Source organism: Syngnathoides biaculeatus, chromosome 2 (assembly GCF_019802595.1).
Source record: "Syngnathoides biaculeatus isolate LvHL_M chromosome 2, ASM1980259v1, whole genome shotgun sequence".
In the NCBI taxonomy this organism is placed as follows: domain Eukaryota; kingdom Metazoa; phylum Chordata; class Actinopteri; order Syngnathiformes; family Syngnathidae; genus Syngnathoides; species Syngnathoides biaculeatus.
Genome location: NC_084641.1, coordinates 19,961,621 through 19,988,089, shown reverse-complemented (window position 1 = coordinate 19,988,089; position 26,469 = coordinate 19,961,621). Strand labels below are relative to the sequence as shown.

The following is a 26,469-nucleotide window of genomic DNA, read 5'->3' as shown; positions in this document are numbered from 1 at the left end:
ACGTTTACTGCGCTGTCTTGTGTGATTTGCTGAAATCTCGTGTGACATCATCAAAATTGGCACAACCTTGAGAGGGTTTCGAGCAGTGGAGTCAAACTCATTTTTGTGGCAGGCCACATTGAAGTTGTTTCCCTCAAAAGGGCCATGATGACTGCAACCATAAAAATGTTAAATTGCCTGATCATATTACAAACGGTGCATGCAGAAAGTATTCACAGCAATTGACTTATTTCACATTTTACAGTGAAGAAAATAAGTATTCGAACTACTATATTGCAAGTTCTCCCACTTAGAAATCATCGAGGGGTCTGAAATGTTCATCGTTGGTGCATGTCCACTGTGAGAGAGATAATCTGCAAAGAAAAATTCAGAAATCACAATGTATGAGGTTTTTTTTTTTTTACGATTTGTTTGTGTAATACAGCTGCAAATAAATATTAGGTGTTGAATGTTAACATTGTTTTTCTCAGGTGTTTAAATACTTATTTGCAAAAAAATCATACATTGTGACTTCAGGATTTCTTTTTAGACTCTCTTTTACAGTGAACATGTACCTACGATGAAAAATTTCAGATCCCTCCATGATTTCTAAGCGGGAGAACTTGCAATATAGCAGGGTGTTCAAATACTTATTTTCTTCACTCTAACATCAGAAATTGTGTGTAAAAATGTCAAATGACAAAGGGAAAATTATTGAACACGAAGAAAGGGATGTTTAACAAGGCACAAGAAGCCAAGACAGCAGCAAAAAGCTGTCAATAATCAAAAAGCAGTGCAGCCCCATGTCAGTACAAAGGAATATCAGCTGGTTCAGTCCGAACTGATTGCAAGGAAGATGGCGTTGCCAAGGTGTGAACAAACTAATTGTTGCAAAACATAACGATGGCATTAGTTACAGGCGCATATCTAAGTTTCTGAAAGTTATATGGAGCGCTGTTAAGGCCATAATACGCAAGTGGAAAGCCAATCATACCACCATAAATTTGCCTTCATCAGTTGTTCCTGGAGTGACAGAGGAGTGCAAAGAATAATCAGAGTTGTCCAAGACCCAAGGACTTTCTGTGGAGAACTTTAAAAAAAAGCTAACCTCACTGTAAAAATAGTATACTAACAGTGAAATTCAGAGGTGGCACCATGACTGTGTGGGGCTGCTTTTCACGAAATGGTACTGGTATCCTTCACATTATTGAAGGAAGGATGGATGGGTAAATGTACAGAGGCATTCTCGACAAAAAAAATTCTGCAATCTAACAAGGATGATGAAAATTAAACAAGGGGGTACTTTCAACAGTGTGTGTACACACACACACACACAAATATATACAGTATAATAAAAACCCTCTTCATGCATGAGTTGGGATGGGCCGTGATCGTGGTCCTGCCTCTTGGACTTCCATTTCTGCAGATGCAGGTGCCGTGTTGCCACAGCCTCTGGGCTGGTCCTGGTTCAGATGAGTCCCTGAGATTTTTCCTCAGTCCAGGCCAGCTGAGAGACATAGTCTCACTAAGTGTGTCCTGGGTCATCCCTGGGGTCTCCTTCCAGTGGAACACCTCACCAAGTAGGTGTCTGGGAGGCATCCGTAAGAGAAGCCCCAGCCACCTCATCTGGCTCCTCTCAATGCGGAGGTGTAGCGGTTCAAGACTGAGGCCCTCCCGGATGATCAACCCTCTCACCCTATCTCTAAGGGAGAGCCCGGACACCCTACGGAGGAAACCCACTTCGGCCGCTGGTATCCGGGATCTTGTTCTCTCGGTCATGACCCAGAGCTCGTGACCATAGGTGAGGGTAGGAACTTAGATCGACTGATAAATTGAGAGCTTCGCCTTTCATCTGAACTCCCTCTTCACCAGAACGGATCGATACAAAGTCCGCATCACAGCAGACGCTGCACCGATGAGCCGGTCCATCTCGCGCTGCATTCTTCCCTCACGCGTGAACAAGACCCCCAAATGACGCTCAAAGATGACTTCTTATGCAACCAGGCTGACGGGGAGCAAGGATGGGAGGGGTGGAGGGTAATCATGTGACACAGATTGTGTGGGTCGGGCTGTTAAGGTGACGTCGCTTCTTCAGAATTCCCCCTTCAGACCTCAACGAGAGACCAAGAGCGACGACGTACAGTATTTACAGCCTGGTCGACGCTTCTTTTGGAGATTGTACATCTTTCTTTTTATTTTTCAAACAGCAAGCCGGCTTCCCAACCAATACTTTACAGGTGAGTCTGTTGGGTTTCGCGTTTGACGTTGATAAGTCGTACTTTACACCCACCCTGGCTTCCTTAGCTAACGGTAAATGCTAGCTGCTATGTTTGTGCGTCACTATTTAAGGACAAAGAAAGATGTGCGATTTTTGCAGGCAAACGTACTGCCCTCGACCAATGTAACATAGCCGCGGCATTTATGGTTTAACAAATGCACCAAAATAAACGACAGTCATAAAATACTCGTTCCGCTTGATTTGCAGTTGAAAGATGTCGTAACTTATCATATGACCATCCTTCCCCATGACCAAGCCCGAATCTAAACTCCTTTATTCTCATTTGTTTGGTTTAAAGGAATTGTAGCATGTATGCATGCAGTATTCCATATGAACTGAAAGACTGTTTAGGTTTTTGCATTGTCACAGCAACGCTGGCTCCTCGTTTACCGAATATTGTCATCATGAAAATGTATTTTAATATGAAAAATAGTCTGGAAAATACTGCAACCGAATAAGTAGACAGTCTGAACAGGCATTGGTTATTTTATTCGCATTACAGTCACAACTGTCCCCCACCTGTTTTTCCCTGCATAGCTGAAAGAAGGCCTCAGTTTTGTGAAGTCCTCCAGCATGTTTGGGTTCAGAGACGTTAAGCTTCCTTTAGCCTTTTTCTTTTGGTAAAACACTAATGCCAAACCTCTTATCGCAAAATTCAACTTTATTTCCCAATGATCCAATCAGTTTTATTGCTGTAGAGGTAAAAAAATTATTTAAAAGCATATTCCTAGAAGAGGTATAGTTGAGAGCCATCGTCCCCCTTTATTGCTGTTCCGACAAGGTGCCATATGTACATTTATTTAAGAACAAATATGATGCAACGGTCCATCAAAATGTCGTAGGGTGTTTTAGTTCCTGGATCAAACGCACACCAAGCTGTAAATGGACTGCAAGTTTTCTCAAAATCTTTGCGTGCATAGGTTAAAGAAACAGAGAAGTCCCCCTTAAAAAAACAACTTTCCCATTGGGTATCCGCCACTAAAGTTATGGCAACCAAGTTCGTTGTGTGTTCTGAACTGTGAGAAATTAGTTTCAACTGCAGTTACTTGTACGCATGTAAAAGCGCTTTGAGAATATTTCCAAAAACAAACAAAAAAACGTGATCGTCTCAAATGTTTCCATGTGGTAGAAAATAGCCACAAGGACGTAAAAGAACATATAGGAGGCCCGTAGCTCAGTGGTTAGAGCACTGGTTTGTATCCCACTGGGGCCTCCACTCCCTGAGAAGGGTTGCGTCAGGAAGGGCATCCGGTGTAAAAATTGTGCCAAACATATACATGCGTTCATCTGAGATGACACTCTGTGGCGACCCCGAAAGGGACAAGTCGAAAGAAACGCACACGTAAAAGAACATATACCACGTCCCCCCTTTATGCCTCTGTTCTGACACATGCATTGTAGTTAATTATTTGCTGGGTGTGTTGTCCACTTATATTTCCCTCCTCAATTAGACCATAGAATTTTTGTTCTCCATTTGTCTTTCGTGCATAGGTGGTCACTCTGAAGCATTCAACTAATATTGCTTGGTAGTCACATATGAAAATGAGTCGCGTTTTGGTGAAATTTGTCATTTTTAAGTCAAAATAGGCCATTTATGTAAATCGTATAGACATGACTTCACAATGAGTTTTTTCGTAAGGTGGGGGGGCACCGTCATAGACTGTTTTGTACTCCTTGAACGCTGGCACCTCGATCCATTCCACACATCCACCGTCCACACACACATGTAATTCTGAATATTACTCCAGCGCCAGACTAATATGTGGCCTGGGGTTCCACCTGTACGCTCAAAGTCACAAGAGTTGACAAGACCAGAAAAAAAAACATTTGCTGCTTCTACTGTTAATAAGTCACAGACGTTTTACTCTGTTCCAATGTCACTCGCTACTTTTACTTAACCATCCATCCATTGTCTGAATATTGTCTGTTTATCAACTATTTTGTGTGCAAAACTATGACTTGACTTTGTGGCATTACGTGCTATTTGCATTATCTAGTGTAACCGCTAGTAACATTTAAATTTACTTCACCAAAAAAAAGAAAGTCATGTGACCTCAGACAACATCTTCCATTGGACTTTCCGGACATGGGTATTCACGCAAAATTAGTCTGCTCTGCTGATTGCTGTGTGAACCTGGCGCCCATGTTGGGAAATCGTCATTACATGATGGCAACCACGCGCCATTCTTGTTTACATTTTGAAAAACAAAAAAAAATGCTTTCATATATTATAGAATTTGCTTGGCACTGTCTACCCAAGCGTGGATATTTCAACTCACTTACAACTTGAGAAAACACCATGCAATAAATTGCAGTTTTGTTTTTTGAACACACATGGCGACATCATGTCCAGGTGGAGATGGGCCTGGCTCAAGTTGGAGGCCTGAAACAAAAAAGTAAAGAACGGAGGCAAATTTCATTTTAAGCTTAAATTTGCACGTCAACATGTACTTCAGCGGTGTAAATCTTTTTTTCCATGTGAAAAACTGGGGATCTCCCCCAGACCAGCTCTAAAATGTATTTTGTTGTTTTTTGTAATCACTGTTTTCTTGCCGTTAGTGTTCGCATGTCTGGGTAATACGAGACGTTTATGCATTATGTCATCATGAAAACAAGCAGCCAAAATGCATTTTACTCCAAGCTTCTTCCCGTATGTTGCTGGCACACTCAATCCTAATGGAGGTGGTTTCAAAGTTAACATAACATAGCTCCCGGAAAGTAAACGGTGAGCTGTCGTCAAATGGGCCTCTGTGTCGGCCAACACAATAGTGTAGTGTGTGTGTAAGGACACAAAAGTGAGTGGAATCTGTGAGTGCTGCATCTCAGACACTGTGGTGATTGTAGTCAAAATTATGCACTTATAGGTACTCGATACACTTGTGATTTATTGTGTATAAAATTGATGTAACGAGGACGTAAGCACATAGCAAAGAAAATGATTACATTGTGGTGGGGACATTTCGGTCATCTGGCCAGCGTGGATGGCTGATTCATATGGGCTTGTAATTACAGTATATCACAAAGTGATAAATCTGCTGCTTGCGCATGGGCACATAAGAATACAGTAGACTGGAATGCCACTACATGGTTAAAGTTACGCAGTTCATTTGCAGTGTGGACGACAATAAAATCACCCTGTCTCCTACTCTTGTTTTTTTGTTTTCTTGTTCCCTCGAGGAGTGATTCTGTCAAATCAAATTTTGTGATGTTTTGATGATTCTTCCTTTTTGGGCAGGCTTTTGTTAAAAAGAAAGGGACAAACCCAAAGCCATGGCAAAGATTGAAATCTGTGAACGATCTATTCAGAAAGGCTGTTTCAGAGAGGTCATATGACTTGATAATTTGTTGTGGATTTTATTTAATTTGGGAAATAGTAATAAACCACTTATTACCTATTGATAAACCAGTATAGTGCAATAGTGGACGACTAATTGGCAGATCTGCCTCACATTTCTAAAGACCCGGGTTCAAATCTGGCCTTGCCCATGTGGTGTTTCCATGGTCCCTGCCTACGTGGATTATTTCAGGGTGTTCTGGTTTCTGCCCACATCCCGAAAATATGCATGGTTGGTCAATTGAAGACTCTAAATTGCCCATAGGTGTGAATGATTGTGGAGACGTCCCCTACGATTGGCTCGTGGCCAGTTTGGGTGTAACAAGCCTCTCACTCAAGTGTCAGCTGGCATAGCTTCATTCCTAGTCAGGATAAGGGGTGCAGAAAAGGGACAGATGGACAATCCATTCCAGGTTTTAAACCTTCACAATAACAAAACTTAATACTCCAAAATTACTGCTTTTTTACATCAGCATTGCACTAATTATTCTAGCTAAAAGAGTTGCCGTTATGGGGATCTGCACGGATGTAGGCCTTAGCTGATGTGGTGTGGCATTGAAATATTAGGGAGTACAGTACACAATAACACTGATGATTGCCATGCCATTTTATTTATTTTTTAAGACTGGGGGTCGTCAAATTTGACTGATACAAGTAGAAATCCACATTTTATGCCGGTGTTGTTGACAGTTATGAGACGCGCATTTTGTTAAAGAAAAAAATGGGACCATAATTTCTTCTCTTATGCTGTAGATATTTTGGTTTAATCTTTAATCTTAGTTGATGTTGCTCCATTACGTCTGTTGTACTGCATTGAATGTCAGTCAGATGACTGTTTGCTTTCATTTCCTCTTTGTTAAACACGGGTGCTTATTTTTATTTTTATTTTTTTTTTTTTTATTGTTGGATTTGCCCCGGTCACTATTGTTTCCCACATTCTTCCCCATTAGCTGTCATTTTGACATGATTTTAAAAAAATGCTTCAATGTGTTTTGTGCTCTCTAAACAACACGTTTTCTTAGTGGTGACACACAGTATTAAATTTAGTTCTTGTAGTCGTTTTAGATGACACGGTAGCAGAAGTCCTTCAATATGACGTGCATGTACACCACATTGATGTTCGTACACTGGCACGCCGCTAATGCTTAATTCATCTGAAATAATTCAAGATAGTGCATGCGATATTTGTATCTTGGACTAATGTCACATCACTACAGTTCATCAATCAGTTTATGTAATATTGCACTTTGAGTTAGCTAATATAACTATAAAGTAATAACATTTGATAGTTTTTTTTTCCGTACTGATGATTGTACTTTGATATTGTTGTCTATTTACACTTTAAAGAAATAAACATTTTAATTCAGTTGATCTATGTATCGATTTTGAATGTTCTTCAACTACAATCCAGGAATTATCAATTACTTGCTAAAGCATTACATTCATTTTCCAATGTTGCCTTTTGCCTAAAGTCAGCTGTGATACGCTTCAGCTCTGCGTGAAGCTGAACAGCATAAGTGTTATCAGCATTAGGTATAAACACCGATTGGTTGTCATGGCTCTTTGAACTTTGTTAATGGAATAAACTTTGAGACCCATGGCCAGCCAATTGTTATAAATTTGGTTTAATTGGTTAAGTTTCATTTTTATTCCGACAGTCTTACCTCTCATTAAGTGCACAATGCCGAGAGCACCAGTCTTTATCTGATTTTTTTTTTTTCTTCTCTACCGTGAGAGAGAAGAATACAATTCCACATTTTTTTTTTCTACTTATAGTTGTCATATCAAAGAGTCATTTAAGTGTTACATCTGGTTTGTTTGCTTGCTGCCTTGTTGTACCAAAGCATGCGTTTCAACTGTACCGTTTTCCCACAGGATGTCTCTCTATCCATCCCTGGAGGACCTAAAGGTTGACAAGGTGATCAAGGTAAGATGTGCAGGTTTGTTTTTCCTTGTTTTGTGTGTTTATGTGCGTTAATGAGTGAGTGATTGGAGTAAAAATGGGTTACACAAAATATAATTTATTCTTCTAAAACGTGACTGAAGGATGTTTCCAGTAGATGGCTCAATTTTATCCTCGGCGCTTGCAAAGCAATACTAATCTCCTCCAGGTTGAAGTCAATAATGTGCACTCAAGCCTCTTTAATAATGTACAACTTATTTTTTTGTATTGAAGAGGTCCTCCCAGTTTCCTGCTTTCTGACTTTCATTTCCCCATCTCACTGTACATTGCTCTGATTCTAATTGACTCATAATTGTGCTTAGAATATACACCCTCACTGTCTGAAGCCAGTCATGTGATGATTGAGACTTTTAATATAATGTGACCTCCATGAACTCTTTGGCTACACACCTTGGAAAGAGTAGAATACCAACCTTATCGACAGTGTGGAGCTTAACACCCAGTCAAAACTCGTGTAGTGTTCATAGTGTGTTGCACGGTTAATGTATCAATCACACAAATTGTATCGTCCTCTGTTCACTTTTATTTTCTAAAGGGAAAAGACATGAGCTGAGCATCCTGACTGTTTAAGATAAATAAAGAAACAAGTTCTGACAACCTTGGATAATTAGACACTTGCTTTGCAAATCGCCATTCACAAACCCGTTCCCAATTCTTTTTTTTCTGGTATCTGGGTATTTTACGCAGCTATAGTATAAAAGTCAAACTTTTGGAATTGTGACACCACTTCAGTGGACAGTAAAAATATCAAATCAAAGGCCAGATTGATTCCTTCACGTGACTCTTCACTGATTTCCGTGCAGGCCCAGGCCCAGTTCGCCCAGACAAACACCAACGCTGCCATGCCGGCTATCACCGAGGGAGGTGACCAGCCGCAACAGGCGACTGCTGGGATGCCTTCTGCTTGTAAGTTTTATTTGCAATATATTATGCTGTTTAAATGTAAGTACAGTGGAACCTCCAAAATGAAACAGCCGTATCTTGTAGAATTCAGAATAAAGGAAAAAATTACCCTGGATAAAACTATAATGGTGGTCACTGATGGGGGAGTGGTACACATGCCTGACTTTGGTGCGGGCAGCGTGGGATCGATTCTTGCTCAGTGATGGTGTTGATACTTGCCCTGTGACTGACTGACAACCAGTTCAGGGTGTACCCTGCCACCTGCCCGTTGATAGCTGCGTTGGCTCAAGCACTCCCACAACCCTTGTGAGGATAAGTAGTTAAGAAAATGGATGGATGGATGAAAAACTATAATGTTAAAATGTTAACTTTATGCATTGCCTCTGTATGGGACACAGTCTTCTATTAATTCACAATTTTCCTAACCACGGTTGCTATTTTTACTAAAAATGTTTGGCTCGCAGCTCAGTGGAACCATGTTTGCGCCACTGTTAATGTTTTCCACATGGAAATTTTCTGCAGGTGCATGTACTTGGTTGGTGCTACTGTGATGATGATGACCAGTGCATAAAACGCAAAAAGACAGAGCATATCCAAAGCTTGGGTTCAGATTAAATAAAAAAATGGATGCTAATAAATTCAACGCTAAGCCAGTGCACCACAGCAGTGACTCTGAAGTGATACAAAACTTTGGGAACAAACATTCACAGGTAAACTCAAAATCAGCACCCAGCTCTGCCACTCAAACAAATACATAATTTTCTTGTGTATTTGTTAATTTAGCTAATGTAAAATACCATACAAGTTGGAATACACTTGAACCTTGCTATTAAGAGTTGGAACATACTGTATATTATTTGTAAATTACTCTCTGCAGTGAGCACGCTGATTGCTTGACACAGTATGTCTCATCACTACTTTACTGGAGCAAACTTTGCTGACGCTTATCCGTCTATCTTCGCTCATCATAACTTGACATCTGCAAGCAGAAAAGTGTCTACTGACAATACACCGCAAAGCAGTGGTCGAGTGGGAATGTAAAATAATGTGATTATCGTGGGGGTATAAAAAATGAATAGTAGGTTAGTGCGACGGATCCGGTCGGGGTAGATCCTTTTTTTGGAAGTCAGGCAAGTTCCAGCATGCCGTCCGTCTGTGCACTCATGAAATTCACTGTTCTCTGGCTCATATGAAAATGTATCTGAAAATGTCAATTAGGTGACTAAATTGTTACGTTCCATACACTTTTGCAAACTTAAATGTTACTCGCATGATGTGTGATGATGTGTTGGTGCTCCTGCTGTCGAACCTTTCGCTGATTGGAAAACATTTGTCAACAGTGGGCGGCATTATTTGAGATGGAAAAATGGATAGAGAAATTGATTCTTCACAAACAACGAGATACTCTCCCGTATAAATTTACCAAGTTTATAGAGCTCGTGCACGTGACGTCACCATTTTCATGGTGCCATATTGGCGGTCAAAAAGAGCTACTCGACAATATGGAGGACATTGAACCAGAATGGTTTGTTTCCGGCCAGTGACGTGATTTGATGACGTAGGTGCACAAGCTCTATTCACCCTGCTCCGTGAGGGTCATCTCCACTGGTTGGGACACGTCCATCGGATGCCGGAGGAAATTATACTGAAAGATTTTCTCTGGAGAACTTGGACCTGGAAAATGAGCTCGAGGTCGGGGCCATCTCCATTTCAAGGATCTATGCAAAAAAGACATGAATATGCTGGGTTTGGATTTTTTTCAATTGGGAGGAAACTACAGACGACTGAAACCGCTGGAGGCGAGATGAAAAATTAACTCGGAAGGGGAGAGCAACGCCTGTCTGCCGACGAAAAGCGATTGTCTAAAAAAAAAAAAAATGTACTGAAAAGACATCACAACCAAGTACATCTGCAACCGTGATTGTCCCTCTTTTATCGGGCTACACAGCCACAAACAGTTGCCCTAATCCCGTGCTCCCAGTTCAGGGCGCAGATCCAGTCATCTGAGACTGACGGATGCCAACAACAATTGATTAAAACTTGGATAGTGACAGCCCTAGATTTTATGTTTGTTACTTAAACAAGTGCACAAATTATAAGATACATAATTAACTAAGCAACAAATGAGTATTGATTATTATTTTTTTTTTTAACTATAATGAAGTAAGATATGCCTGTGAGCTCCCTCTTTCTTTTTCCAACCCTTATCTTGAGTGCTGTGGGCATTGGGTCTTTTTTTTTTCTTGAAATGTCTGTTTACTGTGAGTCACCATGGAGACAAGCCCTGGCTTTTGTTTTGTGCTAAGATGGGGCTTGATTGAATAAAGAGAGAGAAAGGGAAGAGAGGCAGAGGTTCTTTCAGAAAAAGGGATGGATGAAGGGACTTGCTGGGGGTGGAAGAGGGAGTTTTAAGGACATTCAGGAGGGACTGTTTTTTCCGGTGTGGAAGAGGAACTCGAAGAGGAAGAGAGAGAAGGCCACCCAGACTGACATTAGTCCTGTTCAGAGAGTTTAGATCTTGGGGTTCAGTTGTGTTTTCTCATCAAACATGACTTGTGTATGGGAATGGAGAATTTCAGCATTTCGTTTTAAATAGAATGGCCGGGAAAAAAAGGAAGACCTCTTTGAAACAGGAACAAACTGATCGTAAGCTTACGTGGAGAGATTTATTTTAGGCCAGTGTGAGAGTTTAGGTTTGATCATCAGCATTTCTAGCAAGCCATAACAAGTGAATTTGTTACGTGGTAAAAGTTATAAAAAAACGAGTTGACATGGATAAAATGTGTTACCACCACTGCCACTCACTGACGGAACAAAACAAAATGCCAAGATTTGGTTCAAGATAACTGTGATGGTCCAGTAGAGGGCGACGTGTCATCGTTGAGACTGGTTGCCGGGGTGCCCAATATTTCGATTACGAGGGACTGGCAAGTTTATTTATATAGCACATTTTATACACAAGATAAGCCAATGTGCTTTACATGATTCAAAGGAGGGGCGCTCACACATTTTTCAGCATGTGAGCTACTTACAAAATGACGGAAGTCGAAATGATCTGCCCGCTACAAAAATGCTAAACATCTTTTTATTTTCAAATGTATTGAGTATTGTTTTGTATATACAATGTGTGGTGATGTATCTTGGATAGCCATTATTGCAAACCACATAATAATTAACTATTAACCTTTTTTTTTTTTGTAATTACCTAAGTTTAATTTGATGACTTGCACTGAATTGAATGAGCCAGTGACGCTTAGCTCTTGACAGCCAGCCTCAAGGACACATCCAAAAGTTCATCAGTCATGGTGGAACGGAATTTGGACTTAATAATCTTCATGTAGGTAAAGGCTGACTCACATAAATAGGTGGCTATCTCCTTGACTGGATTATTCGCAGTCAAGGAGATAGCACATTTCCTCATGTTGGGGTAGGAGATAGCACATTTCCTCATGTTGGGGTACTTTTCATCTGTGGGCAAGTTCCAGAACTGTCCACCTGCTCTCGACTTCAGACCAATGTCGATTTAGAGAGTTAAAATCTCATCCTCCACTCCAGACGAGTTCATGCGAAACAGTTCAGCAAGTTTTGGTGCGAGTGAATCAACCTCGACATCTTCCTGAAAAGGGGAGCACATGAATGTAGCAAATGGCTCCCCTAAAGCAATGTCTTGAAAGCGTTTGTCACACTCTGACAGAGAATTGTCGGTCTGCTGTGCGTAGCGTACTCTGTCAAGTTGCTCACAGGCCTTCCCTTGCATCTCCAGCTCTGACGCCAGGTTCTGGAAATTTGCCAAATCATGGCGCTAAAGCTTTCAAGAGAAATGTTGCATCTTTCATTTGAAAGCGTTAACTGAGCTGATCATATTGGTCACTGTTTTGTGTTTTCCTTGCAGCTCAAGATTGAAAAAGTATGGGAACACATTGTCCTGCTTCCTTTTGGCAATAAATCCATTCATTTAGAATTGCAGTTATATGCCCTGACCTCTTTGCTCTGGTCAGAACCGGAGCTACAGCTTTGTGAATGAGCTGCAGCATGTTTTTTTTTGTTTTTGTTTGTTTTTTGGGCTAAGCAGGAGACCGGTCACACTATTGTTATGGGCATTGTCTGACGTCAATATGACAGGAAGCTCAATGTGTGTGGCGTGTGTATGTGTGTTCATAACGCTGTATATGTGGGGCAGAGATGCACCACTGAGGAAGAGATCACGCGAGGTGCGCTCATTTGTTTTGTGGCGCAGGTTTAAGCAAGGTTGACTGGGAATAAATTAGCGAGCTTAAGAGTGTTCTCTGCAAGATACTATGCATTACAAATGAATCCATTTTCTGAGCTGCTCATCCTCACAATCGTCACGGGAGTGCTAGAGCCAATCTCAGCTATCAGCTGTCATCGGGTAGGAGGCAAAGTACTCCCTGATTCGGTTGCCAGCCAATCGCAGGGCACATGGAGGCAGACTCATTCGAAATCACACCAAGAGGCAATTTAGATTGTCCATGAATTGCATGTTTTAGGGGATGTGGGAGGAAACCGGAGTGTCCGGAAAAAACCCACGCAGGCACGGGGAGACCATGCAAACTCCATACAGGCGGGGCTGGGATGTGAACCCTCAGGACAATGAGGCCAACGCTCTAACCAGTTGTTATTTTTAGATCCCTAATCATGAAAATCTTGCATTTCTAACTGACAAAATGCTCGAAATGACCTTTGGATTTTTATTAAGACATTAGTAATGGTGTTTCCTCCGACCATTTGACTGCTGAACTGGATGTTGTAATAACCGTCTAACTAATAACTATAATACTAAGTATTTTCACTCATGCAGGCTTGTACCCAAATCTGGAAGAGCTGGGAGAGTACATGGGCCTCAGCCTCAACAGCGATGAGGTGCAGAGAAATTTGGCCTTGTTGCCCGTGGCCAACAATGTAAGTGGGATGTTTTGACTTTATCACAATTCAAGTAAAAATGAAGGACATTCTACTTTAACTTTGTAAATACACTTTTTTTCATGTCAACATCTTTATGGATCCATTAATAAAATTTTCAGGGGGCGGCTTGAATGTTTTACATGTTGGCTCTTTGGAACAATGTTAATCTTACAGCATAAACGTTGAACACAGTTGTCCCAAGAAATGGTGGAAATGTTTATTTTGGGCATCTGTGATTTTTATCACAGTTAAAATGAGAAAATAATGTTCGTGTCTCATTTGAAGAGAACATTTGCTACATTTACAGCATCCAGATGACTCACATTACTTGCACAAGAAATTACATTTTAAACTAACATGATGTCGACAAACACTGTTCAAGACAAATACGAGCAGTCCACATGCATTGATTGGAAACTAGTAGCCTGGCATACATAGCGCAGAATCTTTTCTGTATGACTATTTTCCAAAACGTTTTGTTGATATCATCTAAATTAGGCTAAGTCATTAGGTATTTCTTCATTTCCATATGCACATCCTCTGTTTTTACACACACCCACGTTTAAACAAAAAGAGTAAAGCCATTTCTTTTCTTCAAACCTTTTACATCGTTCAAATGATTGTTTTTAGGCTTTGAGAAACAATAAAAAGAGAAAATGTGGTGCTTGTTTGTCACAGCAAATCTTGATTCTGTTCCCGGGTAACTCACCACAGCCATGGAGCATTGTGGTGTGAGAGGAGGTGTTGTCCTCACACACGCTGTTTTCCTCACTTGTGTGTGTGTGTGTGTGGTGTGTGTGTGTGTGTGTGTGTGTGTCTGGCTTTCTGCTTTCTCATCACTCTGGCACCATCTGTGCTGTGTCACATTTGGTCGTATCTTCACCCCAGCAATAATTGTCTTGATTTTGGAAAGATACTAATAAGAAGAAGTCCTGAAGATTCTCAGTCTCATCCGCTGATGGACTGGGATATCACGTTTAATTTTCCATGTGATTATTATTATTATTATTTTGATGATTTGCTAAATTTTAGTGGGGGGGGGTCCCCCTAATCCTTCCTTTCCTGCCACCTCGTGTTATTACAGTTTCCCTTTTTTATCCCCACTTCCCTCTCAGCAAGTGGCACTGCCCGCCTACTCAGGTGTTGCGGGGATGGTGTGTCCCGTAACGGGGTCGGATGTCGGCATCAGGAGGGCGGAGGTTCGCCAAGGGCTGCGGGAAATTATTCTCTGCAAGGACCAGGACAGCAAGGTCGGACTCCGCCTCAGGGCAATCGACAACGTAAGTCAGTATTGATAACTCTTGGACTGTCATCATCATCATCATCATTATATTGTATTTGACTACATACTGTACGTTCTCATATCAGGTGAGCTGGAAACTATTCCATCCATTTTTGGGCTTGTCCTCAGCCGGTTGCAGGGCATATGGAGACAAACATTTATTTTACATTCACGCAGATGTGTAATGTTGAGTCTTTCACTTAACATTTGCTATGTGGAAGAAAATTGAAGCAACCTGGAGAATAGCCACGCAAGCAGTAACTGGTGTCAGTTAGCAGTAAAACGCCCAATTGTTTTATATGGATGGTGAACTTTGCTATTAATTGTGGCACAGTGTCTTATCTATATTAGTTTGGAGGCCACAATTACAGGAAAGAATTTTTGGCGTTACAAATTGCTATTTGCGGAAAGTCATGTGACCAAACCCGGAAAATAGTTAAGTGGATTTCCTGTGTATGCTGCGCTAACGACCATAGCTTTAGGTTTAGGACATATGTACATACGTGAACATGAACAAAACCTAAATATTAGATATTGTCATTTTTGGTGTTGAACATTGTGGATGTTTAAAGTTCCTGTGGGGGCTTTGTGTGGTTCTCTTGCGGTTGGGTTCTGCCATTTTCCTTTGCCAAAAGGAAGTGCTTTTGCCCGTTTTGACAAATGTGGAAGTTGGTTCTGGATATGCCCTTCCAAAAGTTCACACAGTCTGGCTTTTCCGTTTGTCTAAGTTCCTCATCATTTCTGTTTTCACTTTTACTGTCTTGATCCTGGATGTGGTCTCAGCTATCCCAGTATTCATTCTCTAGCTTCCTTGGGCTTATTTGCACTGCTTTCTCTGCTTTTTAGGGAGTGTTTATCCAGCTGGTGCAGGCCAACTCCCCTGCCGCCCTAGCTGGGCTGCGCTTTGGGGACCAAGTCCTTCAGATCAATGGGCAGAATTGTGCCGGTTGGAGTGTCGATAAGGCCCACAAGGCGCTGAAGGCTGCAGCGGAGACCCGCATAGAGCTTGTGGTTCGGGACAGGTAAGACTGACTTGTACTAAGCAGGACTGCAGCACTTTTTCGTCTTCAGGCAGGTTTATTTTTGCTTGCATTGATTCTACACAAGCATTCAACCAGTTTGTAGACATCTTTCCAGTTGTAGGCCCAGCACAAAACAACTGACGACTTGTTTTGAATTTTTCATGTTTGTCGAATCTCCTAATTCTATCTCATCTTTGGTAATGTTCTTAAATATCACTTCATAGAATTCATGCATTTAGGCGGCCCAAACGTTTAAATCTGAATTCCCACTATTAACAATATAAATTCACGAATACTGCAGACTGCAAAGATGTGGACCCAGCATTTGAGGTTTCAACAGCATTCCCAGACAGTAAATAATCCCACAAAGATATGTAAAGAGGATTAAAAATTGAATATTCCATCAGCAAATTATGTAAACATCGTCTCAAATTTTTAAATCAGGCTTCTGGCAATTCCGAGCACCATAATTTATGTTTTTACTTCGGCTTCCTCTACCGGTTGCTTGATTTGACTGAACTGCCAAGATGAGTGTTCTGAGTCTCTCTATGCCAGAGTTACGAATCCTAAACCTGTGTGTGTGTCTAATTTCTCTGTCTAGACCATTTCAGCGCACTGTCACCATGCACAAAGACAGCTCAGGTCACGTGGGCTTCATCTACAAGTCTGGTAAAATTACATCGCTGGTCAAGGATGGTTCAGCCGCCCGCAACGGTCTGCTGACTGACCATTACATCTGTGAGATCAACGGGCAGAACGTTATTGGACTCAAGGTGGGAGGAACAACTGTATTCGCCAGCCATTTTTCCGCTCGTTTGTGTAATTGTTTCCCACTGATGACGTACTCTGTCTGCAATCCAGCACAAGTGGAAACACATTAAATTTTTAAAATTCCTCAGAAAATGATTAAAAAAAAAAAAAAAAAGTTTTGAATAAGTTCAAATGTGTTTCAAGCAGGTGGGAGGGTTCAAACTCTAAAAACTGTTTTTATATGGTCTCTGTAGTACAGATTGAACTGGTACATATCTCCTGCATTCATCCAGTTTTTTTTGCATTGCAGAACACACCCTCACACACTTTCTTTGGGGACTTGGCTTCTTGTGACTTTCCAGAAACACGTTTGTTCAAATGTGTCCTCTCAGTTAGGTGTTCAACCAAAGTCAGCTGGATTGTCCTCGAGCTCACCTTTAACCCTTAACACAACCAGCGCTTGAAATGGAAATGCTGAATGGGCGCATGTGAATGTCTGATTGACAAATCTACTGCAACATCTGTTTGTTTGATATTTTCAGGATTCCCAGATTAAGGATATTTTGAACACCTCTCCAACCGCCATGACCATCACCATCATGCCCAAGTTCATCTACGAGCACATGATTAAGAGGTGAGCTGCCAATTGAAGCCTTGGAAAATTCAATTGCATCGTTACTTGCAAAGGACTCAGATGTTCCAGTCGTGTGTTCAAATAAATATCAGTTATTTCTTTAGAGTTTAAGACCTATTACATTTTGTACCAGTTATTTGTTATAGGCATGTTCCATTTTAAAAAGGGCAAATTTTGTTAGGTCACACAGCTGCTTACACTGTGGCTTTTGCAAGGCATGCATTTTTATACGACAATACCCAAGTATGGTTTTTCTCTTTACTTTTCATTGAATGTGAATTTCTTGGGCCTCTTTTGTAGTCATAAGGAAACAATGATGAAAACGAGTGATCAATGATGCAGTGATTGTTGTGACTGACGTACGATGTAAAGCACATTGAAGCCAACAATGTCGTGGAGTTCTGTTCAAAGTTGTCACAACTTCCCAGCCATTTTCCTTTCTGTCCTCCAGGATGTCCACCAGCCTGCTGAAGTCGGCCATGGATCACTCCATCCCGGAGGTGTGAACGTCAAGGGCAGAAAATGCAAGATGTCCACCCTCCCCCCACTCCCCCTTTGTCTGTCTCTTTCTGTCTCCTATATTATCAATGCCTTCATTTATCAACATAATCTCACAATGCCTTGGTGATATCTTTTAGTAATCTTTATGGTCAGTTGTTTGTTTACAGTTTTCCTCTGCTGAAAAATGTACTTTTTTTTTTTTTTTTTTTTTGGAAACATTTTCTCGTTGTAGTCCAAAATGAGACAGGTGTTATTTTGATGGTCCAAGATTTGTATTTCAAGCCATGCAAACTTCCGAGTCCAGAGCTTCCTCCCTCACGATGGAGACGATCGTTCATTTCTTCCACCCCGTCGTCCAAGATGCTGTAACAGTCAGCCGCCTGCCTGAGCCCCACCGACCGCGCGCCCACCCGGGATCTCCGCTCCTTTAACATTGTCCAAAACGGAGCTGTTTCTACCATGATGTTGTTTTTAAGAGTATGACGTTTTATTTGTTGAGGCGAAGACATTATTGAAACTCGCTGCGTTTGCATGGACACAAAAGTTTATATGAACCAAATTATTTCTATTTCTTCACCTGAAAAAAGTCAGCAACCATAAAAAAATATGGCTGAGTACATCAGTCTATTTTTATGAAAGCTAGTACATATGCAAACAAACATTTTTTTCCCCCATTTATATTTGACCAAATGACTTCCAAAGCAGATTGCCTGAAGAATATACTTTTTCAGTGGTTAGTTATCGGATATGACTAATAATACAGGTACCTATAAATAAATCCCTAATAATAGAGTAAGAAACCGTACAATAAATGTCCAACTTCCCAGTTTCTCTTTAACATTTTATTGGATGTGGTGTTTGGATTTTAGTGGCATTTGTGCATTGAGATGGCGTAAAAGTCGGGGTCAGCCTTGTCCGTGCAATCGCAGCCCTGGGCGAGCTCAAATAATAATGGCCGCAGCGTCCACCATTTTAGCATCCGTGACCGCAAGTGTGCAGGTTCCATGCCCATAAGCAATCCCTATCCACAGAATCATAGTGCGTCATGGGATTGGCTGTCTCGGTAGTTGCTAAATGACCATTTCAAGGGCACATGTAGTATTTTTTTTTAGGGGCCAGGTATGTGCTGGGTGGACCCACTAAGTGCACTTTCCACTTTTTTTGTCTTTCAAATTGATGTTTTTCCTGTTTCCATTTCAAAAGCGGTGTTTCTTGTTGTTGAAATATTTGTGTATGGTGCCTCATCTTGACTAACTCATCCTCTTAATGTTCCCCATGAGAAGTTGCTCCAAGTACATGCTGAAAATCGACCTTTTGAATCACCGTAAGGGTATATAACCCCCCCCCCCCCCGCAGCCCTCTTTCTGCTCGAGGAGCACAGTGAAACCGAGCACCGTTTTAACTTGTTTTTTTCTTTTTTTACTTCTCTCCAGTTGCTCCTTTTTGGGTGCATGCGTTCTTTCCGATTTTCTGGGTATGCAATCTGATAGACATCCTTTGCATTCTGTTAAAAAAAAAAAAGTTTATATATGAATGTAACCAAGATAATGCTATTGTAAAACAAATAAAGTCTTTTTGTTCACATCCTTTCAGTGGATTTTTTTGAAGGGGGGGGGAATTGGTATACTTGCAAAAAATATTTGCTCAACCCTGACCTGCTGAGTCTTGAGTATCTTTTGATTTTCAAATAATTTCTACCCCCAAAAGATTATCTAGGGTGCCTGAACTGACCACCCGTGAATTATTTCTGCTCATATTTGCTTCTCTTTTATATTGTCCTTGTTTGAAGTCCACTTTTACATTTGATGAAGTTGTGATGTTTTCACACTACATTCTGACCCTTTTATGCACCGTCTTGCTTGTCTGCTGAAGTTTCTATTCATTAATCCTCTTATCGCTTATCCTCACAAGGGTCATGGAAGTGCAGGAGCCTATCCCAGCTCTCAACACCCTGAACTGGTTGCCAACCAAACGCCGAGCACATGGAGACAAGACAACAGTCTCACTCACAATCACACCTATGGGCAATTTTGAGTAATTAATGGTGCAGGGCAGCACGGTGAGCTCAGCGGGAAAGCGTTGGCGTCACAGTTCAGAGGTCCCGGGTTCGATCCTGGACCTGCCTGTGTGGAGTTTGCATGTTCTCCCCATGCCTGCGTGGGTTTTCTCTGGGCACTCCGGTTTCTTCCCACATCCCAAAAACATGCAACATTAATTGGACACTCTAAATTGCCCCTAGGTGTGATTGTGAGAGTGGCTGTTTGTCTCAACGTACCCTGTGTTTGACTGGCAACCAGTTCAGGGTCTAAAGGAAATGAATGGATGGATAATTAATGTTGCATGTTTTTGGGATGTGGGAGGAAACCGGGGTGCCTGGAGAAAATTCACGCAGGCACAGGGAGAAAATGCTAACTCCACACAGGCGAGGCCGGTATTGAACTCTGGTCCTCAGAACTGTGAGGCCAGCATTCTACAGCTGGTCGATGAATATATTGAAAAGAGCACACATTTATTTATACTCGTCATCACAGTTTTCAGTTAGCCTAATAGGTGTTTTATTTTTAGATAGATCTAATCTAATCTATACACTTTTGTTGACTGGACCAGTCCAGAGTGTCTCCTGCCTCGCGCATGAAGTAAATTGGAATACACGACAGCACACACAGAAACACACAATCAAAACAATTACACTCTCACACAGGAGACAACACCAGTTTCCTCCATGCTGTTTTAATATGTTGGAGCTTTTGGTCTTGAATGTGAATGTCATTTTACGTATGTATGGGTTTGTATGACTGTACACACGCTTGCAATTCAAATAGTCTCATGTTTATACATGTTTCCAATATACAGCACAGCAATGATGTCTCTATGCAAGCCCACTGGATGTCCTCAGTGGTAAGATGTGAGAAGCACAACAGTACATACAGGTACATACATAAGCGTAGCCTCGGAAAGATGACCAAATAAAATGACAGTAAACACTTATATCGACAAAAACACATACTTATGTCTTCCCAAGAAAATATTCTTACATGTGGCGTGTATTACATGTGCTGAATATTAGAGTGAGCCCAGATACGTTGTGGGACAGAAAAAGGGTCACTTTGAAATGTGAGGATGTCTGTGTGCAAAATATTATCAATGTTACGTTTTAATTTCGAAGGAAAAATCCATTGTGGAGAATGAATAAATTGATTATATGGCATTATGGAACCAAGCCATACTTGCACATCACATTTGAAAGGAATGAGCTGATTTCAGTCTCCGTGAGGCACATTCTAAATTGATCAGATGCAAACGAATCACTTGAGTCAAACTTGTTGAAACTAAAGTTGAGCACCAACAAGATTTCTTTGTACACATTAGACATGAAACATAAAAAGTGTCGAATCACATAGAAAATAAAAAATGTCTGCTTTTTTGTTAAATCCCATGCAGCTGCATTTTGGTAAATACTTGAGAAAAAAAAATCTCCTTTTGTGTTTCAACAATTTAGACAATCCCAGGTTTAATATCGACAGTTTTTATTTCAATATTTGTTCCACGTAGCTCTCTGAAGAAATATTGTTTCAAGTAAACCATTTGTTAAAATGTAAATGCTGAGTTTACTACTTTGTCAAACTAATGTTAAATATACTGGTTACTTCTTTTGTCACCTAAACTTGATGTCAAATCCGTCAAATTGCATGTACTCATTGATACACCAAAATGGAGTTGAAGTTGCATCAACAATACTTTATTGTCGAATATATATATATTTTTTTTAGTTCACTGACAATAACATTCTGTGGAACCTGAACTTTTAAGTGCATTAGAAGAACAAACAAATAATTTAAAAACAAAACAAAACACTTGAGGACATCCATAGCATGTCAGTGAAAGTGTACATCAGAATTTTATTCTCGTCTCGAGTCTTCTGTACTCGATCGAGCTCCGAAACCCGTTCTCCTAAATCCGCACCACGACGTAGATTCTGCGAAGAGAAGATTTAATGGCTTTTTGTTGCAACATCTTTTAGCTCCGGAACGCACCTCAGCCAAGCAAGCGGGTTGCTCGGTGACCGTAGTAGGTACACTAGGTTGCGATGACGGGTGGAAGTTATTCTATTCTGCAGTGTTACGATTTTTATTCATTGAACGGTTAGTGGCGCCTCTCAAGTCTTTTAGTTTTACGCCTGTTAAAGTGACACAAAATGTCTTGCTGGCATGCAAGCTTCTTTTGTGATTTTCTGTGCACACTTAATGCCAATTCTTCAACTTTTTTTTGTCTGGTTTGGTTGAGTTTGCACTTGTAAGTCAAAGCAAAACAACCGGTAGAATGACAGCTTGTACTTTGAGTCACTTTTAGGGGCCCCATAGCTCAGTGGTTAGAGCATAGTTTTGGTAAACCGGGTGTCGTGAGTTAATTTCTCACTGGAGCCCCCACTCCCCAAGAGGGAATGCGCCAGGACGGGCATCCGGCGTAAAAATTGTGCCAAACAAATATGAGCGTTCATCTGAAATGTTACGCTGTGGCGACCCTTATCGGGAAAAGCCAAAAGAAAGTTGTTGTATCTTGAGTGACTTTTATCTCAAGGCATCACAGTATTGGTTTGACCTCTTTGTATTAACAGTTGTACACCATTTAACGCTTAGCCTTTATAATTGAATATTGGTTTTATATTTGTTCAAAATCTGGATAGCAATAATGCAGCCATTTCACCCCTGATCATTTTATTGCCTCACATGATTTGCGATTGGGACAATAGTTCTGAAATCCAAATAATTCTGGAATGACCCAATACTGTATGTCTCCTTTCCCTGATGATGGGACATTTTTACTTTGAGGCACAATTCAAGAATGGGCACGTTCCAAAATGTAACTTGTGTGGACAAAAGTACTGGAACAGGTGGCTGTTCCACCGTCACGTGATCAGCGATGACCAATGCGGATTTGTTTCTCTCTTTTCAGCAATAACTGCTTTTTTGGAAAGACTTAAAACCCGATTTTGATCTTCCACACAGGACTCCTTCAACATTTCCTCCTGGTCTCCTCCAAACTTTTCCCACAAAGTTGGAAACTTCCATTTGTTCAAATTGCGGATGATTTGACCGATTACTGAAGAGACGCGTCTCGATACTTTTATTCATTCATATGACGTTTCCTCACTGACTTGGGTCTCTGTGTGAAAGGCTTTAAAGGAATCAAACAAACATAGGTGTATTATTTTCGAGGAAGTTGTAAAAGTAACCTAACATAACAGAACAACCAGTTCCAATGTGCGCACACACCGCACCGCCCCAGAAATTCAAGTAATTGCTTACAATTCATAAAGTGAACAATAGTGCAAATCAAAATGCAAAGAAACTCACGTTGCTTATTCCACCTGCGAGTTACATTTCACCAGGTGTCAAGAATATTCCATTTGTGATGAGCTGTCTCGTTTTAATTGTTCGGTATTTACACTGTCGCCAAATCAACACGTTCTCCCAAAGAAAACCAAATCATACTCCAAACCTCCAATTTTAGGAGTTTTGCAACAGCAGACCCTCGGAATGCAAACAGTTTGGTGGGTATATATCAACCTTAAAATGGCAAGACTGCTGCGATTGGGCAACCAGCGTCCAAACACGTACATAAACGTCCGCTTAGGTTATTAGGAATGGTAAACCAAAAGGGGAAATGATTATGCTGGTAATCGAGGTAATAAATAAACTACGGTGAGGTTTGCTACATCCACATTTTTTAAGGTTTACCACTCACCCAAGTTACTGATAGAAGCTCTTTTGCACTGACATTGTCTGACATTTTCAAATCAGAGCAAATTGATTGCGTTTATGTTTTTTTTCCTTCATCTGGTCAAATGCATAGCAGAAGGAACTTGTTCTCCAGCTTTTTTTTTTTTGTTGTTTTTTCTTCCGAGTGACTGACTGGAAGGTTTACATGTTCCCGAATGACAGTTGAACAAGACAAACGGAGTTTTAGAACTGTACAGCAGGAGATAAATTGAAGCAGTGAGTGATGTCAGTCTCACACGCTATTATTATCTACATTTACATTAGTGGAGAATTGGCGTGAAAGTGTAAGTTTGGTTTGGAATGAAAGTGTTTGGGCACTGCCAACGACTGGCGAACAGTTCACGGCGTGCCTTGCCTCTTGCTAAAATCCCCTTGAATTGATTCCATTTTAGCTGTGACCCCAATGAGCACGAGCGCTGTGGAGGGGAATGCATGGATGGATGAAAGCATTTCGCTTGGAAGGCTTGAGTAAGTGACACTGAAATTTTACCCATTTATTAATTCTTTCATCTGCGCAAATAGAAGACCGGACACCTGAAGTTTGAGGGGGCAGAAATTGGCTAAAGCTATCCACCAGCTGCAGCAAAGGAACACACACGGGGGGACTCTCAGCTTATGATGGAATTCTGCTCCTGTACTTACCGTAATTACAGTAAACAACTGGATCTAAACCGCTTCTAGCAAATAATCAAATGAAAGTCAGTATGGCGAAATTCAAAATATGTTCGAGAGGAAACACCTTTCCATATCTATCTATCTATCTATCTATCTATCTATCTATCTATCTATCTATCTATCTATCTATCTATCTATCTATCTATCTATCTATCTATCATGCATTTTACACAACGTCACAGCTTCCTTCAAATCGTGGTTTGTATCTCTATGAAAAACCACTGCAACAGAGGACGTCAGAACTGCCATAATCTGAGATCCCGTGTAGTGTATTTTGAAATACCGTAATTTCTGGCCTACAAACCGCCGACTTTTTTCCCCACACGCGTTCAACCCAACGGTTTATGCGGTGATGCGGTGCTAGCGTTAGCGCGGCGCTAGTGTTAGCACAGCTAGTTATAAGCCTCGCTACACAGAAAGAGTTTAAGGCTAGCACGGCGCTAGGTAGCGTTAAACTCTTTCTGTGTACTGAGGCTTATCACCAGGTGCGCTCTGTAGGCCGGCAATTACGGTAGATTCCGGCCCTGACCAAACCTACATACACCTGACTATTTATTGATCCACTGCCAGGTCACGTCTTTTTAGGTCCGATTGGTTGGTAGCCACATCTACAATATCAAAAATAAAATGCTAAAAGCAAAACAGAGAACCTTGAGTTCTGCGTCCCAACTGTGACAAACCAAGAATGAAAAGGCATGCAAAAATAACAACAGGGAGACGTGAGCCAGTTCACATTCTATTCCCATTGTAAAAAGCGAGTTACAATCCTATGCCGACCAATCAACAGACAAATAAAGGCCCCGTCTCAAATGAATGCCTTGCTTAAAATAAATGCTTGGTACTTGCTGCAGTATTGCACTATTGAAGGAAATGCGGCATTTAGAACTTCAAAGGTGAGCTTTGTGGTCGACCTGTCATCTAGTATGTTTGTTTCGATGGGACTGTCAAGAACAAAGTCCAAAAAAATGATCTGACTGATCAGACTTAACGACACGAGGACAAGCGAGGGTGCAGAAAAGAGCCAGCTGGATTGAACACTCAACGATCCATTTCCACCAAGCAGTAGAGAGTAGGATTGTTATTGTTATAATATTTAGTGGTAGTAGTTTGTATTGCTAACGTTTTACCCCAAAAGGTACCCCAAAAAACATCATGAGGGTCGCGGGGAGTGCTGGAGCCTATCCCAGCTGTCAACGGGCAGGAGGCGGCGTACACCCTGAACTGGTGGCCAGCCAATTGCAGGGCACATGGAGAAAAACAGCCGCACTCACAATCACACCTAGGGGCAATTGAGAGTGTCCAATTAATGTTGCATGTTTTTGGGATGTGGGAGGAAACCAGAAGGGGAGAACATGCAAACTCGACACAGGTGGGTCCGGGATAGAACCCGCGACCTCAGAACTGTGAGGCCAACGCTTTACCATCTGATCCACCGTGATAGGCTGCAACATTCCAACCATTTCAAGTAAGGGTGCTAGTTTGCCACCAGAACAGCAGTAAATACAAAACAACCCCCCCCCCCCGACATTAACTCTAAACGGGGGGCTTTACATACAGCAAAGGTTAGCTGGAAGATACACAGTAATAATGGGTTTAAGTTGGGTACGATTATGCTTCTAATTATTAAATGAAAAAAGTTAACGTGCGTGTCGTATCACAAAATCAGCAACTAGACAGGAAACTTTTCTGGAAAAGTTCAGAAAAATAAAATTGTATGCAGGGATGAGTAATGTGTTTGAAATATTGACAACTCACGATCGATGGTGGAATTTTAACATTAGTCGTAATGGATACTATCGCCTCCCTTAAACCTCGCACGATCAATCCATCCATCCATTATCTGAGCTGCATATCCTCACAAGGGTCGCGGGAGTGCTGGAGCCCATCCCAGCACACGATGTATTATTTAAATTAAGTGTGAGTGTGTGTGTCTGTGTGTGTGTGTGGATATAGAGAGAGGCACCGTGCTCATTGCAGTTTTATGAAGATGGTAAAACGGCTCTTTCGCCTCCATGTGCATGATAGGAATAATGAATTTTATTTTATTGTTGGATACAAACAAAACAAAATAAATAAAAATAAATATCACACAAAATATGTCTAAATAAACTGTCGGTATTGGTACTCAAACAAATATTGCCCAAAAGGTAATCGGTAACATAATGAGTCAAATTGTCTGGTACCACCCATCGCTCATGTTCAGGGAGAACACATTAATATTTTTTCTTCTTTTATAAGGTCTTCATGATTGTGAGAAGCCAGGCTATAACATTCCATGGGCGTTTTTTTGGTTCATTTTATCCATGTAATTAAAAAAAAATCAATTTAAAGTCCCATAGATGTTTTGTCATTTGGCGACTCGATAAGAGAGTCGAATCATTTAAGCAGTATGCAAAATGGAATCACGAATGGAAAAATCTTCCATCCCATCCCGAGTGGTAAGAT

General features: G+C 41.0%; 1 protein-coding gene across 1 annotated transcript; it reads left to right on the top strand.

The window, feature by feature from the left end:
- Nucleotides 1-2,029: 2,029 nt before the first annotated feature.
- sdcbp2 (syndecan binding protein (syntenin) 2) lies at nucleotides 2,030-19,156 on the top strand. Its single transcript, XM_061839862.1, has 9 exons — nucleotides 2,030-2,216; nucleotides 7,467-7,518; nucleotides 8,358-8,460; nucleotides 13,277-13,377; nucleotides 14,496-14,660; nucleotides 15,509-15,684; nucleotides 16,286-16,457; nucleotides 16,977-17,068; nucleotides 17,520-19,156. Exons 2-9 carry the CDS (start codon nucleotides 7,468-7,470, stop codon nucleotides 17,572-17,574), a joined length of 915 nt encoding a protein of 304 aa, XP_061695846.1. The 5' UTR covers nucleotides 2,030-2,216; nucleotide 7,467; the 3' UTR covers nucleotides 17,575-19,156.
- Nucleotides 19,157-26,469: the final 7,313 nt, after the last annotated feature.

What these genes read in the sequence shown, in the direction of transcription:
- sdcbp2 (XM_061839862.1), top strand. Translation starts at nt 7,468, where the DNA reads ATGTCTCTCTATCCATCCCTGGAGGACCTAAAGGTTGACAAGGTGATC. An exon ending in AGGTTGACAAGGTGATCAAG is followed by an intron (nt 7,519 to 8,357) that starts GTAAGATGTGCA and finishes ATTTCCGTGCAG; the next exon opens with GCCCAGGCCCAGTTCGCCCA. An exon ending in TGTTGCCCGTGGCCAACAAT is followed by an intron (nt 13,378 to 14,495) that starts GTAAGTGGGATG and finishes CTTCCCTCTCAG; the next exon opens with CAAGTGGCACTGCCCGCCTA.